Below are 17,375 nucleotides of genomic sequence, written 5' to 3'. Positions count from 1 at the left end.
TTTGTTTCCTGTTTGCACCTCATATGTTTTCCTTTAAGGCCGAGCCCCTTAAAGGTTAAACTCTAGAATCGTCCTTGCTCATCCATTCTCCATACTGCTTATCCTACACAGGGTTGTGGGGGCCTGGAGCCTATCCCAGGAAACTCAGGGCACAAGGTGGGGGACACCCTGGAAGCGGTGCCAACCCCTCACAGGGCCCAATCACACACACATACTGGACAATTTGGAAATGGCAGTCAGCCTACAACATGTCTTTGGATTGGGGGAGAAAACCCCTAAAGCATGGGGAGAACATTCAAACCCCCAACCCCAGAGGTGCAAGACAACAGTGCTAAACACTAAGCCACCATGCCCCTTGTCCTTGCTCTGTAAATCCTATTATCTTTAGAATTATATAATGACCTTCATGGAGTTAATTTTTTCTCTCCACAGTCATTGTACATGTTATAATGTACCACATTTCACTGAACTGATCTCGCAATAATTTGCATTTTCTTTTTTTGTACATTGTTAGCCCCGCTGATACACATTACTAAGCACATATAGAAATATTATAGTTACAAGCAGCTATTCCAAAATTGGTGTTAAGTGAAACTCACAACATACAGGCCTGTGGTACACAGCACAAACCCAGACCATCTACCTTTATTAGGAACACCTATACACCTGCTCATTCATGCAATTATCCAATCAGCCAATCGTGTGGCAGCAGCACAAGGCATCAGCAACTCAAATAATCACACTTTAGAACTGTGGTGAGCAGAAAAGCATCTCAGAAATCACAAGTCAGACCTTGAGGTGGATGAGCTACAACAGCAGAAGAGCACATCAGGTTCCACTCCTGTCTGCCAAGAACAGGAATCTGAGGCTGCAGTGGGCACAGACTCACCCACGCTGGACAGACAGAAATTGGAAAAATGTCACCTGGTTGTTACACATTCATTCACACCTGGAAGTAATTTATCTTAGCCAATCCACCTACTGCCATGTTTTGGGGAGGAAACTGGAGAACATGGAAGAAATCCACACAGACACAGGAAGAACATGTGAACCTCTGCACAGACATCAGATAAACAAATAATTTTGGACATAATTTATAATCAGCGGTCAGTAAAGCAGAGTTTATTTCCCGCACATTTACAGTATGTATTCTTCTTGCTATAAACAACCCAGAGGAATTCATCAGCTAACTATTCAGTCACGGATGAGTTGAATGACAGAGCTGCAGTGTGGTGCTTGAACACTGAATGTGTTGCGACAACATCAGTGTCCATTTGTTCAACTTTTTATTTTTATTCAGCTTTATCTTGGGTTAGTAGCCCAGCAGTCAGGCAAGACCTGAAAGGTCAGAGGTTACATCACTAGCCTCAATGCCCTCAAGCAACAAATTTAAAGGACAAGGGCAACATCTTAGCAGTCAAGTAATTTAGTGAGGCAAAATGTGTTCTCATGTAATTATAACGCTTGTCAGGGGAACTAAATTATTAGCATAATTTGAAAAATGAAAAAAATTAAGAGAAACATAATGTCAGCATATACATAGACAGCACTTCTGCAGGTCCTATGCATGTTTCGTTGACATACAGATAATTGACTATTCTCTTTATGTCAACAACACCATCTGTCACATCCATAAAATGCTCTCATTACTGTTGTACTGAATTACATGCTGTAATAGCTGTCTAGTGTCTCCTTGAAGCATTATCTCGAGTCAAGTGGCTTTATTGTCATTTTGACAATATACAGCTGGTACAGCACACAGTGAGACGAAAGAACTTTCCTCCAGGACCACGGTGCTGCATAAAATGACACAACTAACTAAAGACTACTTAAAGTGCACGTGCAAACAGCGTAAGACAAGTACAAATTTCTAAAACGCGACAATAGGCCTAGTAAAGGACTGTGCAGTGCCGACCAGTACACAGTTCTAGTGTGGATAAAGTGCCATATTTAACAGGTTGTGAAAAAACAACAACAATATAATAGTAAATGCTGTAAATGTAAACATACTATGATGCTATTTGGTCAGTGCAGTATTTTGTTTATGGTGTTTTAGCAGCAGTTTAAGAAAGAAGTGTGCAAAAATTGCAAAGGGATTGTAGTAGTGTTCAGCTGAGTATGAGTGTGTGTGTGTGTGTGTGTGTGTGTGTGTGTGTGTCTCCTCAGCCACGAGATCACATCACACACTTGAGCAAGATTAATCAGATCCTGTTAGATGCTGAATAATTTTGTTGAATGCTGTTATGAACAGCCACATGATTTAATCTATATGGTGTAAAAGGAGATTAATGACTATATTTATATATTTAATGGGAGTTTATTCAGTGAAAGATTGTGCTTAGTTTCATTTTGAATTATAAATCTGTATATATATATTATATATATATATTATATGTATATTATATTATATATTAGACTAAAGTAATTAGACTAACTAACATACTCATAAATTCATAAATTAAATTGAAATTTGTAAATTGTCTTGGTGCATTTTGCCTTCAGCTTTGTCTTCAACAAGCGGATAAAATGGAGAACCTCAGTGCATTGATGAAAGGAGAAGAAGAAAACTTATCAGGGAGGCTTCCAAGAGACCTACAGCAACATTAAAGGAGCCGCAGGAACATCTGGTAAGTACTGATTACTCTCTTCATGTGACAACAGTCTCTTGTATTCTTCACATATCTGGGCTGTGAGGTATGGTTGCTAGACAATAGCCTTTTCTCCTGAAAAAACATCAAAGCCCTAAATCACCCTAAACCATGTGGCAAAATGTGTTATGGTCTGATGAGGCCAAGGGAGAACTTTTTGGGCATAATTCTATAAGATACTATGTTTGGCACAAAAACAAGGCAATTTATCACACAAAGCACACCATACCCATTTTGAAGCATGGTGGTGGCAGCATCGTGCTATGGGGACGCCTCTCTTCAGCTGGGGCTGGGGCTCTAGTTAAGATAGAGTGAATCATGGATAGCTTCAAATATCAATCTATTTTAATGCAAAACCTGCAGGTCTCTGTTAGACAGCTGAAAATAAAGAAAAATTTCACCTTCCAGCACGATAACGACCCAAAGCACAAATCCAAGTCAACAAAGGAACGGCTTCAGAAGAAGAAGATCAGTGTTTTGGAATGGTCCAGTCAGAGCTCAGATCTAAATCCTACTGAATGATTTGAAGAAGGCTGTGTACACGAGATCCCCGCGCAGTTTGATAGATCTGGAGCATTTTTATGTGAATTAATAAGTGTGTCGATTTCACAGTAAGATGCCACACTGCTGTACGTGTGGAGGTGGTGAAGGCTAGTTGACGCACCGCCTGGATTTAAACTATTCCTGAAACTAAAGTAAGTGTTAATGCGAGCTCCAGCAGATGGCCTCCTCCAGCCGCTCACACTGCAGCCTGCAGCACAAACTCACAACTGCACAGGTAATGCACAATAGCCTCCCAAAAATAAATACAGTAGAGAGAGCCTATTTTCACACGTTATGACGTCTGTGGACATATCCGAAGATCACAGCATTCAGGTGTAATAACCTTTAAAATGACTGAAGGAAGAAATAACCTTCAATAGATGGGCGCGTTTCTAAACCGATTTTATGTTCCGACGGCTCGCGCGCGAAAACACCCGGTTCAGTTCGGTTCGGTTCATTCAGATCGACAGAAACACAGCAGACGCTGAGGAAAGAGGACGGGAAGACTGACTTAGTGCTGCACTTCTAATTACTGTGCCTGGGACAATTAATGAAGGAACCGAAAAACCCGTTGCGTTCCGGTCACCTGAACCCGGAGCAGCAGCAGCATCACTGTGACAGATATCTGCTCTTACTGAAGGTGCAGACAGGTTTACCCAAGACAACAGCCTTCGGATTCTTACTCTTATTTCCTCAAAACCTAATTAAAAATCCTGTGGGAGATTTTTCTGACGCGCTTCCGTTGCGCGCACAGAGACAGCAGGTTACAGTGCGCGTTATCCTCTGAATAATCTCATTCTCATTACTCACACTCACTCACTCTCCGGGACAATGCAAATGATTTTTTTTTTTATTTAATTTTTTTTTTTTACAATGGAACAATCTTGTTAGAAGAGAACTGACAGAACCCATTAATCTGAAGTAAAGTGTCCGAGCCAGTGCAGGAGCTGATGCCCTGAAGGAAGTGCAGATGTTTAATGGCTCAGGCAGCGCGGAAGAAGGCACATGTAAGACATTATTCCTTTCTCCTTTCTCAACCCAGAATAACGATGAGAAACGTGTGTTGCGCTGGATGGAACAGGATCCCAGCTTCAGGGTCAAATCAGAGCAACGCAGCGCAAATCCAGATCGATAGACACATCGATGAGCTCGCAATATAAGGCTAATGATTGCGCTTGGACACGCTTACCTAAACATGCTGGAGGGAATATGCTGCGCAACTGGGAGGAAAACCAGCAGCCTGGTAAAGTAACTGAATGATTTGTCAGTTTGTTATATTCGGTTTGTTTTCTCAGCACATTTTAAAATAATCTAACCATGTGAAATGGATTTGGAGACTGGAACACGGGACACCATTTCGTGGCTTCTGTAAAGGTAATGTTAAAATAACAGTGGATGGATTTTTGAAAATTTTTGCCACAATGAGCTTGGAGTAGATGATCCAGATCTTTGAGTCACTGAGCTTCATGCTGCTTCTGTGATTCATCCCTTTCACTTTGGACTGGTGGAATTATGGGGTGACTGCTTCTGTTACTCAGTGAAAAAGCCATGGATGTAAATTTCTCCTCGGTTCTTGACAGCAGTTTAGTACGGCGTGATTCATCAAAGCGTGTTCTGACCGGCTGCTTTCTTTCTCTCCTCATTCTGACCACTCTGCTGGGAAACACACTGGTCTGTGCTGCTGTCACAAAATTTCGCCATCTGCGCTCCAAAGTCACTAACTTCTTTGTTATATCCCTGGCTATTTCGGACCTACTGGTGGCCATTTTGGTGATGCCATGGAAGGCGGCTACTGAAATTGTGGGATTCTGGCCTTTTGGTGCTTTCTGCAACATGTGGGTGGCATTTGACATCATGTGTTCCACTGCTTCCATCCTGAACCTGTGTGTAATTAGTGTGGACCGGTACTGGGCCATTTCCAGCCCATTTCGTTATGAGCGCAAAATGACACCTAAGGTGGCGTTCGTCATGATTAGTGTGGCATGGACCTTGTCTGTTCTTATCTCCTTCATCCCTGTGCAGCTAAACTGGCACAAAGCACAAAGTGCAGGTTACACTGAACTGAATAGCACCTACGCTGAAGTTCCACCAGACAACTGTGATTCTAGTCTTAATCGAACATATGCCATTTCCTCCTCCCTCATCAGTTTCTACATTCCTGTAGCCATCATGATTGTCACCTACACTCGCATCTACCGCATTGCCCAGAAGCAAATCCGCAGGATATCCGCCCTGGAGCGAGCAGCAGAGAGTGCCAAAAACCGCCACAGCAGCATGGGCAACAGCAGCAGCATAGAGTCTGAAAGCTCCTTTAAGATTTCCTTTAAGCGCGAAACCAAAGTCCTAAAGACACTGTCGGTCATTATGGGGGTGTTTGTGTGCTGCTGGCTGCCCTTCTTCATCCTCAACTGCATGGTGCCTTTCTGCGAGCCCAATGAAAGCGTGGACTTCCCGTGCATAAACCCAACCACCTTTGACGTCTTTGTCTGGTTTGGCTGGGCTAACTCCTCACTCAACCCTATCATCTATGCGTTCAACGCTGACTTCCGCAAAGCGTTCTCTACCCTGCTAGGCTGCCAACATCTCTGCCCTGGCAGCAACTCTATTGAGATTGTGAGCATCAACAACAACGGAGTGTCCAAGCATGTCTCACACTATCAGCACAAGGGCTTCATCCCCAAAGGTGGTAGTAACAGCAACTGTGAGATCCCTCATAGCATACTAGGCCAGGACGAGGAAGTTCAGAAGAAGGAAGAGAATTCTGGGTTTAAGACCTTGGAGAAGTTCTCCCCATATATGTCAGACAACTTGGACAGCGATGCTGACGTTTCCCTGGAAAAGATTAACCCCATCACACAGAATGGGCAGCACAAATCCATACCTTGCTGAACTTAAGGTTTATGAGCCCTGGTAGCACAGAGATCACCTATTATAAAAGAACACCGGTTTCAGAGTAAAACAACATCTGGATTAAGTAAAAGCTGCAAGTTTTTAAAGAATGTTTCTTTTGGAAGCACTTTATCTGGAGAACTATCTGCAAAATACTGACAGCATGTGTTGACAAAGTTAACAGGTTAGTTATACTTTAAATAACTTGAATAAACAAAATGCATTCGGATATAAATGTGGTTTGCATTTTTAGGGTGTTTACGTATGCGTGCTTGTTCATTTGTGGCAGAAGTACTATTGCAAGTGAAACAAATAGAAAATAAACAAAATCTTGTAGGTGAAGGTTTTTTTTACATGAATATGTTCACAAGTAGTGATTTCCATGTATTTCCTGTCAGCAGCACTGTTTCTGTCAGTAGCGTTTCTATTTTTTACTGTGTATCAGTGTTGGCTCAGCCAGCTGTTCCACATGCTGCTAGTTATTTAACTTGTGTTTTAATGTATGCGTGCTGAAATATTTTAATTAGAGCTGTAGCATCTCATCTCTCTGTGACATCAGCTCTAGGAAACAAAGATTATTTTTGTGATTTGAATTTGAATAATCAGCCTCTCTGGTGTAAAACTCACTTCAGCAATAAACACACTTCCTTTTTCTTTTCTTGCACTTTTCCTTTCCATCCCCAGTGCAGTAATAATGAAATGGTTCTTCAGATAACAATAATGTTATTCACCTTGTCAGACTCAATACAAGACAATAATTTTGGGAGTTCTATATTTGTTCCTGAATTACTTGTTGGGATTGACAGTGGGATAGAATTTGGTACTGTGATAACATGTAATGGTGTACATATGTGTGTTTAAGCCCCGGATAGTTCTGGATCTCTGTTGGTTTTTCTCAGTATTTTCGGTGAGACTGGTAACCTTGCTTACGGTGAAATATAATACATGCCTGAAAAACTTGAACACTACGTTACACAGTCTGCATTGATCCAGAATGCACTCGACATATTTCAGCTACAGGAAAGCTGGCACAATTATAACATTTTTGGTTGGAGTTAAATTATTCAATGATAATTTAAATGACAGTGTATTCTAAGGTATTGTATATGGTTACTATGGTTTAAGTATAATTCTATGAATTAAAAAAATGACAACATTTTTATACATTCTGCATCAATTACAGTTTGTGCATCTTTTCTGTTTCAGTGCTGCCATCTTTCACTGCTCTTACTCTCTGAAAGAGGCGTTACAAGTGTACTGTAGTTCGCACCCATGATTTCTCACAATCCTGCAAACAGAATGTTTGCACAAACTCTGAATGCTGTACTAACACTTAATGTAGAGTAAATGTATATAACTGCACAATTTCAGTTTTTGACAAATATAAGGAAAAAAATTATACTTGAAAAATTCTTCTGTTTGTGTTTTTAACTATCCTGGCACAAAATGTTTTCACAAATATCTCTAGAACGAGTGGACGAATCCCGCAGGCTTTTCAGAAGGACACGGGGAAGTGATGTATTTACGTATGTGTGCATGTAAAGACATCACAGTTGTGCCAGCTCTCCACTTATCTGTCTGCAGCTTCAACAGAACAAGTTTAAGACATTTAGACCAACCATAGTTTCTAATATAAGGACATAAGAGGCTGTGGTTGAATTATTGTTTTATATCCTTACAAGCACAAAAACATCATTCAACCACAGCACTTTCCAACTTAATTACAGTAAAAATGGTCAGGGATTTTCTAATTTGCTGTATTGTTTCTGGCTGTAAGGCTGTGTTGTGTTTAACAATCCACACTTCGGTTAAATCGAAGTCGAGGCTAATTAAATGCTCTGAAAACACAGTGACACATGAATTTGTGAAAAATAACACACAAAAATGTAATGATAAGTAAGTGCTTGTTTGATGACGCAGTTGCTGAGTTTTATTTATTTATTTATTTATTTAAAAGTAAATAGTCTGAAACAAATGAAACTTCTGCAAAACTCGAGTCTTTGGGAATAAAAGAAAGAAAACGTCCCTTTGTAATCTTATACATAAATTTATACATTAAAAATTTTAATTAAAATTTCTGTAAAGCTGCTTTGTGACGATGTCCATTGCTAAAAGCACAACATAAATAAACTGCAGTAAACCTCTCCATGCTTTTGTGTCCATTTTAAAGATCACTGTGGTGAAAATTCACTTATGTGATAAGAGAGAATTGTAATGGCAATGGAGCAATTAGTTTACTAAGATCAGATTCCTTCTTTTAAATGGTCAGATTAGCATTTCAAATTAACCAGCATGGCATTTAAACGAGTCCCAGCTGCCATTCCAGCTAATGCTGATGTACGTTAATCAAGACTCTGAGGACCATTTTTAAAATACATTAATTAGGTGTGAATACATTACAGAAGGAAAGTTTTCTTTCTTTTCTTGCCAAACTCTGGGCTCTCCTTTATTTCAGGTTCCTGTTTTACAGATAGCACACTGAACTACATCTCGCCTCATTGGCACCAGCGCAGAATTTTGTGAGATGATTTCATTCTTCTAATTATTTCTCTCTCCAGTTCAGTTTCGAAATTCAGTTTCTTGCCTTCATGAGCTATTCCATAAAAGCTAGCTAGCTAGTGCCACAGCAAACTGTAAATGTAAACTAAATGGGTGTGAAAATGTGCACATTTTAACAGGAGATGTAAAATTGCTTTTTATCTTTATGATCCTTAAATGTGATTAAAAAAAGCAATGTGTTGTTTTTCATGTTAATTTGTAAATGCAGTAAAGGTTTGGATTTGTGCTGCTAATATGTTAAGAGAATTTAAGTTATACACAACAAATTTCTTATAGTTCCTACTTTACAGTTTGTGAAAAAAACAAGCGAAGTGTTCCCTTTCTAATTGGAAAATAAAAGTTGACATTGCTTTCTCAATATTCTTGTTTGCTGATTCTTTCTTATCTGAAATCTGAAAAACTAAAACCAATATTTTGGAAGTCTGACATTTTCTTGTTAGGTCTGAATGTATAGAGAATATATTGCACTCATTCCATCAAGACAAATTACAAGATAGATACAGTAATACGCAAGTGAGTACATAATGCACTAATGTTTAGACACAACACATGACCTATAATAAGTTTCAGACTTATCCACTTAGGACCGATGACGAAACATTTCCAGTGGTGTTTATGCAACTGAATATGACTCTGTCAATGTACTATGTAATGCTCTCAATTCTCTAATGTAGGGAAAGATGCCATTTTGCTGATTGATCTACATTTACATTTACAGCATTTAGCAGATGCCCTTACCCAGAGACAGAATTTAGCTCAGGTCAACAAAGAATGTTGTTATATCACATCTTAAGCTGGTACCATAAACATGTTAGTTTAATGTCTGCCCCAAATGTTGCACAGACCAGGTTCAGAAGTCATTACTCTTCACATGGCCACATCTTGCAAAATTATTCATGAAACCAAAGAAACAGAAATTGTTTTGTCTCAAAAAATATTATTTTTTTACAGGCAAACGTAAAAGCACATATTTAAAAGTTTAGAATGCAGAAGTATGCTTTCAGTGCAGCATTAAGGTGAAAATCATTCCTACTATTTATCATTGCTGTGGTCATGAGCTGAATGATAACAGTCATGAGCTCCGTGATGGTTACTGCTCCTTATCACTCCACCCGTTAAACCTTCTGATGACATTTCTTGATGTATTTATTACTGCTTGGATCAGAACATTTGTGCACATATGAGTGTGCAGTACCTCTGGGTGGACAATGGCTGTAAGGTAGGTGGTGTAAGATTTTCCAGGCAGTGGATAAAGTTTGGAAAAATGACATGGTGAAGGTTAATGACAGGCCCGCGGCTGTACTCGCTGTTGTGGAAACGGATGGTGAACAACCGTAATGTGCTTATATAACCGTGGTCCTGATTTTACTCTGAGCACAATATCAGCACTGGAGCTCTGCAGTGTCTCTAAAAATATCCAGTGTATAAAAACACAATCTTCCTTCTGCTTTCCTTAAACAGCTGTTTGTTTCCCCTAATCTGCAGACTTGGTCATACTCAAGAATAATAATAATAGGATTTCAGTCTCAGAGAGCAATTGACCAGTGTGAAAAATTTCCATTATTTTCACAGACAGAAGCACACACACACACTCAGTCAGAAATAATGTCTTGTCATCTGTACCTTGGCTTGTCCTTGCTGAAGGACTTTGTAATACATTACACAGTGATGTGTCACAGAGAGAGCACAGAAAAGATTGCAGTCCAAGAATGAAGAACAAAACTATTATCATCAAAATTGAAAAAAAGTGTTTTTTTCCCCCAAAACCCTTGATTTAAAAACTAAAATAGAAATGTTTAATCACAGCAAATGTGTAATTCCAAGACTTAATCTGGATCCAGGAAACCAAGGAAAGGAATTAGGGAGAAATAGGACAAGATTTGAAGTGGTCATCTGCTCATTTTATACATTTCCATGTTACATTCAGCCAAATTCAGCCTTGATATGAACACTATACTTTTTTCTATAAATAATAATCATAAAAGTAATATTAAGAAAACATGATCATTAATTGTAAGACAACATAAAAAGGCACAGAAACACATCAAGAAATGTGTATAAAGCTTCTGAAAAGTAATATTTTACAAAAGTCTTTAGACCTTCCATACAACAACAACAAAAACAACAACATTAATAATAATAATAATAATAATAATAATAATAATAATGTAGGCCTAGTGATCTCAAGGTCTCAGTTCAGCTAGCTAAACCAAAACCACAGAGGATGGTAAAGGCTTTAGCACTGAAATATGGTTGGCTACAGGTGTTCCAAGATAGATTTGGCTTTATTGTCAGCCACAGAATTGATGCTATGTGTCCACTTACACGTTTTTTTCACTGGTGCTGATGGACAATTATATTACAATTTCATGGACTTGGTTACGGCAAATTAACAGTCTTCCCCTAAACGCAAAATACAACTGCACGCAGCTGCACAGTGAGAAGTGGACACGTACACTAAGTCAGAATGATAAGGAAATATTGTTTAGTTTTATTTAGACATTTAATCAGCCAGACACAAAGCACTAAGCTTTGAATCTGCACTATTACAATAAAATTGAATCACAGCCCCTGGAGATTGAATAAAACACAACATTCGGAATAACAGCCACCTTGTGTCCTGTAGCGTCAACAAAAGCTGTCACCAGAAAAAAAAATTAATGTAATATTCTATATGAGTCTAGTCCACCTAAAATCATCAACTTAATGTAAATGTGTTAACATGTAATGTGTTTATATCCGAATGTATCCATCAGTCAGTGGCTTTCAACAACATCCCAAAAGTCTAATGTCTTACTTCTTTCTTGCTGTGTATAATGTGATTCTCAGTGTCAGTAATGCAAGTCACTAACTTTTGGTTATAAAATATAAAATCAACTTATAAAAGTAGGGAGGAAAATGAGTTCAGGACTATTCAGTGAGTGGAAAGGAAAGTGGGTAATCCAAAAATGAAAATATATGAACTATAAATTTAAAGTAGAATGAACCAGGGAGATTTTTCCACCTCAATAAAATAACTGCCAAGCTTTAATGTCCACTTGCTTTGAGATTTGTTTGCATCTAAACTAATTCTACATCTAATTTAAAATAGGCCTACACAACAACATTTAATTAACATGAATTTAGCAGAATCAGTTTAATTTAACTGTAATCTTGTCATTTATTGCTACTGATTGGGTCATTTGTATAATCTGGATATTAAAACCATGTATACAATCCTCCAGTCTAATTTTGTCAATGTGCCGATCATGCAAGTAAGTAAGTAATGAGCAATTACCATACAGAAAGAGAGTAGGTAAGAGGAAGGAGGTGAAGCTGGTTATTTCTGGTTATACTGATGTAAATAAGCCTCATATCGCTGTATATACATCATATCATGTAAATAAACTGATGCCTTCAATTAGCCTAGTTTATAGTTCAAAGTTCAAAAATCCCAATGTGGCCCAGGCAGAAATTGAGTCTGACGCTGCTGTGCTACAGGATGCCTGCATGAGTCGCACTACGTTTAGCAGGGAGGAGACATACCCTCAGACTTCTGATAAGCATTTAAATGCCCCTCATCTACCCCACAGTGAGACTCCTAAGCAGCTCCCCACCACTAAAGAGTCTCACAGAGGATGCAGCTAACAGGTCAGCGCTGACAATGGGGCATTTTTACAATCTAAAACAATGCTCACTGGATGGTGACTATGGATGACAGTTTTGCAGAGATAAAGACTACAATCCTGCTGTCAGTTTCAAGCCCATCAGAGGCAATAAAATTGCTATACAATGGGCCGTAATGACACTGCAACCTCAATTTATATGTTCTGTCAGCTATAGCAATGTTTTATTGTTAAAGCAAGAAAGACAAGGAGTTATTCACACACATTGCACCTACTTGACTTCACCGCATTGTACAGAGAAAACCTGAGATCGTGTTTTCATGTAACTGTGACAGCCAACAAATACGGAGGGTTTTTTTTCTTCAATGTGCGAAACTTCACTATGCTGCATTTATCAAAAGCTTTCACCACAGTCAGTGCCAAACCAGCAAACAACACTGATATATTCCCTCTGTGAACAGTCACAGCACTGTAACATCATTCTGTTTCAACAAACAGTTACACTTTCCATCCATGTCATAAATGGCTGAATTTGTGTCAGAACAGCTTGAGAATAAACACAAAGATTCAGGCTTCTAACTGGGTCAGTATTACATAAGACGGACAAAGGCTGTGGCTGGCAGATGACTACTACTGAAATACAGTAGTAGCTAGGGAATGGACCAGCTGGGACTTTTCTGGGAAAAGCAGAGTTAAAGGAGGAATGTGGGAGTGTCTTTTCCATCATCTGGAACATGGTCTGTATTCATCACATTTTGTACTATATGTATTAGGAGCTGAGGAGTCTCCTGGGTGGATATGAGTTCTCAATGTCAAGGCATAATCAGAATTCTTAATTTACAGCTTAAATGGTCTTCAGTCGCCCCTCTCCAGCTACAGATATCAATGCTACACAACTCTACATGTCCCGGTCGTCACTTGGTATCCTTCGCCATCACCCTCCCAATTCTGCATAAAATCAGCTGTCAGTATTTCTCTCCCCAGTCGCCGAAACCTCCACTCTATCTCCCCTTCCTCCATAGCTTCCTGCACCCTATCAGACCTTTCCCTTCCAGACCCTGGCTCCTTTTCCTCCCTACCAGTGGAGTTAGCCACAGACACTTTCCTCTCCTAACCTTCCTCATCCATGGACATCTTCTGCTCTCTATCTTCTAATCTCAGGAAGATTTCTTGCCCTGTTCCTTGGCTATTGGATGTGCTGCGCAGCAATAGGAGAGAATTAAGAATAGCAAAGAGAAAGTGGAAGAAACCACAACTCGAAACAGATCTTGTCTTTTACTGCGCTCTCCTGTCCAAATTCTCATCTGAAGTGGCTTCTTCTAAGACTGCTTAAAATCTGTCGGACCTTCACTCCTACCCCAACTCCTACACCACACACTCAGGATTCCCCTTCTCTTTCACTGGCATGTTTTAGCAATCTAGCAACAGAAGAGATCCTGCAAGTCATCTTGTCCTGCAATCCCACCACCTGCCTGTTCGATCCTTCATCACTACTATCATTGATGGCTCCATAACATTGTATATTGTAACATGTATTACACTGCAATGTCTTAATTTCCTCAAAATTCTAGTTATAGTAGTAAGCAGATAGCATTGTATTATAAATCAATCATAATGAAGTGTATGTTTAACATACTTTACTATATAAAAAGTCAAACTTACAATTAAGGTGCTTTAAGCTGTTGGTGTAGATAAGCACAGTCAAGTGAAGGTAACTCTTCCTCCCAGAAAGATGGCTTGTACTGTAAGCTTTAGGGAACCTTTAGGGAATAAAATGTGACATTTCTGGTGTTTTAAATGGTAAAATTAAATTTTCCTGTTCCACCAGAAACATGATAAAAATTAAGGATTCATTATCTCTACTGATAGATTGACGCACTCAGGCATTAATTTCATCCTGCAAGGGAAAACACATTGCAAAATATGAATTTTAATGAGCAGTGAACAGTATGAACTGGACACCAGCTGCTTCATATTACCACATGGAGGCTGTGACAGCATCACCTTTGTAAGATAAAGTCTCCTAACACTGCACTGACTGCAATTAGGTGTGCTTTATGAGAGAGGTTGTATATTATGTGGACACAGACGAAATGCCCTGCTAGTAATGATTTATGTTTGTGATTTTAAAAGCCTTTTCTTCCAAATAATCAAAGTTAGTTTAGTGGAATCTGTGTGTACTTTAGGTATCTCAGAGGTACCTCTTACGCTTCCCCAATTAATTCTGATGAACCTGCTCTCGTTCTTCCTTTCCTTTTCTCTGATATATATGCTTCACACACACACACACACACACACACACACGGTTTAAAAAAAATATCATTACTCAAGTAAACTATTACATTCTTTTCAAATACTTATTCTGACTGTAAAACCAGATGGATATAACTGAGTTTTTTTCCCCTCGTTTCTTCCTTTCCCAAAAAGTGTACTAATAATAATTGTTATTAGAAATTTTTCCTCATTGAATTTGACTTTCAGGTAGAGGGCCTAGCCTGGTTCTCCTGGTTTATCCTGTGCATGGTGTTGTGGAGAGCGGGAGTCCTGTGTGGTCTCAGGGGAAATTAAACTCTTTCACTCCCTTCAGTTATTTCACTTCCCCCAGCACTTGTCAAGGTGAACTGAGGCTACCTTTTTTCTTTTTGTTTCCCAGCAGACCACAAGACAAGTTTCCTCCAAGATTATCAGTTTTAATCCCCGTCTAATTGCTTTGGATGGTTGAACCAGTCCTGACTAAGGCTTAGGGAATAAGATGGCAGAATAAGTCCAGGTTGGCACAATTATTAGAACATCAGCTGGGAGAACTGATTCCCTCACCATGGTGGATTTGCATACTGTAAAAGGTTATGTTGTACATGTGACCTTTTTCACCTCATATCTTGTATTTTTGCCAGCCGAACTGCCAATGAGACTGTGGTTGCCAATTAACACTGTCCAGGAACCCAGCTAATTTAACTTTCTTCAAATTACGTAAATGTACCTGGAAGTTCTGGACATTCTGTGCCTTGAAGAAAGTCTCTCCTTGACACTTTCACTGTGACTTGACAAATTGTGCTGAAAGTACAAATTATAGAATTAGAGGTTCTGTTGACAAGTAAGTGAAAGCTGATATGTGAAACTTGCTGATGTGTGAAATTTTAAACTTGATTTTCTTGATTTTAATGTAATGTTTATTTATCATGAGTCAGAAATTGGGTCTGAACAATAGGTGTGAGTAGGACTGTTTCTGATCAATCCTGACCGCTCACAAAGGTATTATTTTTGTTTGTACTTGCCAAATATTTTCAATTTAGGTTAGTTAAGATAAGCTAAGCTAGGCTAGGCTAGTCGGACGCCCTGCTGCACTCATCACTAAGCTGGACTTCATTCACGCGCTTGATGGTTCCTGGTTCTGACTCTGGCTGTGTTCGGAGGATCTGCGATTGGACGGGGTTCTGGGTTGGTGAGTAAATCACTGGTCCTGAGAGGTGATAAACACGTAATACCCGGTTGTAGTGATTAATCTTATGGGCCCCAACGGAACATTTAGTAATTAATCAGAAGGTGAACATTTAGTTACTGAAGCGTTTGATTATTGAGGAAGATGAAGTTTTCCTGTTATTGTTAATTCCTTAGTGACCCAAATCTGTTTTTAATTGAGTCTTTTTACCCTTTTTGAGTCTTTTGAATTCTTTATTTCCATTCTTTCCCCCTGTCCTTGTTTCTTATTTTATTTTATTTTTTCTTTTTTAGAGAAGACAACAGGAAGTTTAAGTATTTTATTTTTGTTTAATCTAAAAGCAAATATTTATTTTGTTTGGATAAGTTTAATTAAGTTAAAAATAAATATTTGTTCTCCATTTACTTGCTACTTCATGTGCTCATAAGTGAATTTTTGAACTTGCTGGTAATAAAAAGGGAAAGAAACCAGTTCAAATTTCATTTTATTAGGAACAACAAGGTACCCCAGCAGATGTGAGTATAGTCTCTCTATACTGTATAAACTGTAGTTTGTAAAATGAAGCTTGTATTTGTCACATATACATTACAGTACAGTGAAATTCCTCACATATCCCAGCTTGTTAGGAAGCTGGAGTCAGAGCACAGAGTCAGTCATGATACGGCCCCCTGGAGCAGAGAGGGTTAAGGGCCTTGCTCAAGTAAAAGTATATAATGGTATGATGGTATTATGAGTATTATGAGTATAACAGTATAATATATTGAGTATAATAGCATACAGAGAACACTGAAATATCTACACTATTAATGTGTGTTAAGGTGATGTCACAAAAAATAACACATCCCTCAAAATATGCTTGATAATTTAAAACAGACTAGGGAACTATTTAAAGTATATAAAACAGTATATGACAATAAGGTATTTGCACTGAAGACTAGAAAAATGCAGTATGCTTATATCATTTGTTACCAAATATAAAGTTTTAAGCGTATATACTGTGATATACTAAAAAAATAAATGTGAAATTTGGCTGTAGTCAAAACGGTTATCTTATGAATGCTTCTGTGAACCATGAATTTTTCACACTGCTCCAAATCTGTTTCAGTATAATGGCTTTAACTGCATTTTCTGTTGCTCTTCCTAAAATGAATAATTTCAGTAGATCACATTACTAAGAAGAAGAGATCTAAGAGATTGTCATGCTGCAATGATAGATGGTGTCTCTGATGAGTCAGGCAGTTTGATTACATTTCGCTGAAAGTCAGCTTCAAGATGAGGGCTGAGACACATTGAATGCCTTTTCATATTCATCACGATGACGATCATCCCCAGTTTGAAGGAAGAAATTAGATTGAACACATTTTGGGATGGCTTCGCTGAATATGCTATTGTATGATTTAAAAAGAAAGTCGAGAGAGTTGGTGAGTTTTTCATGTACAAGTGGATTACTGAAAGATTTGTCAAACCTTTTGTTTAGACGAGATTGCTGAGCTCTTTAACGAGATGGCTGAGTGTAGATACCTGCTAAATGTTGTGCCTTTGTGCAAGACTTCTTAAAAGTCTCAGCTGAAGAGTAATTTGTTCAGTGAAATGCTTTGATATTAATTTATTCCTGTTTTTAATGAAAAATGGCTGGGAGCATTGAGCATATGCATGATATTTATTATTTAAATAAGAAATCAAAGTGCGTCC

The 17,375-nt window shown here is 38.6% G+C and overlaps 1 protein-coding gene and 1 long non-coding RNA gene across 2 annotated transcripts; both read left to right on the top strand.

The window, feature by feature from the left end:
- The first annotated feature begins 702 nt into the window (after positions 1-702).
- On the top strand, positions 703-8,956 carry LOC128320301 (uncharacterized). Its single transcript, XR_008303755.1, has 3 exons — positions 703-1,106; positions 2,503-2,627; positions 8,536-8,956. It is a non-coding gene; the product is annotated as an uncharacterized LOC128320301 (long non-coding RNA).
- drd1b (dopamine receptor D1b) lies at positions 3,398-8,538 on the top strand. Its single transcript, XM_053240011.1, has one exon. The coding sequence runs from the start codon at positions 4,740-4,742 to the stop codon at positions 6,078-6,080; it is 1,341 nt and encodes a 446-aa protein (XP_053095986.1). The 5' UTR covers positions 3,398-4,739; the 3' UTR covers positions 6,081-8,538.
- Positions 8,957-17,375: the final 8,419 nt, after the last annotated feature.

This window comes from Pangasianodon hypophthalmus, chromosome 15 (genome assembly GCF_027358585.1).
Source record: "Pangasianodon hypophthalmus isolate fPanHyp1 chromosome 15, fPanHyp1.pri, whole genome shotgun sequence".
Classification (NCBI taxonomy): domain Eukaryota; kingdom Metazoa; phylum Chordata; class Actinopteri; order Siluriformes; family Pangasiidae; genus Pangasianodon; species Pangasianodon hypophthalmus.
This window is presented reverse-complemented; position numbering and strand designations above follow the sequence as displayed.

Excerpts from the sequence above, each read along its gene's own strand:
- drd1b (XM_053240011.1), top strand. The coding sequence starts at position 4,740 with ATGGATGTAAATTTCTCCTCGGTTCTTGACAGCAGTTTAGTACGGCGT.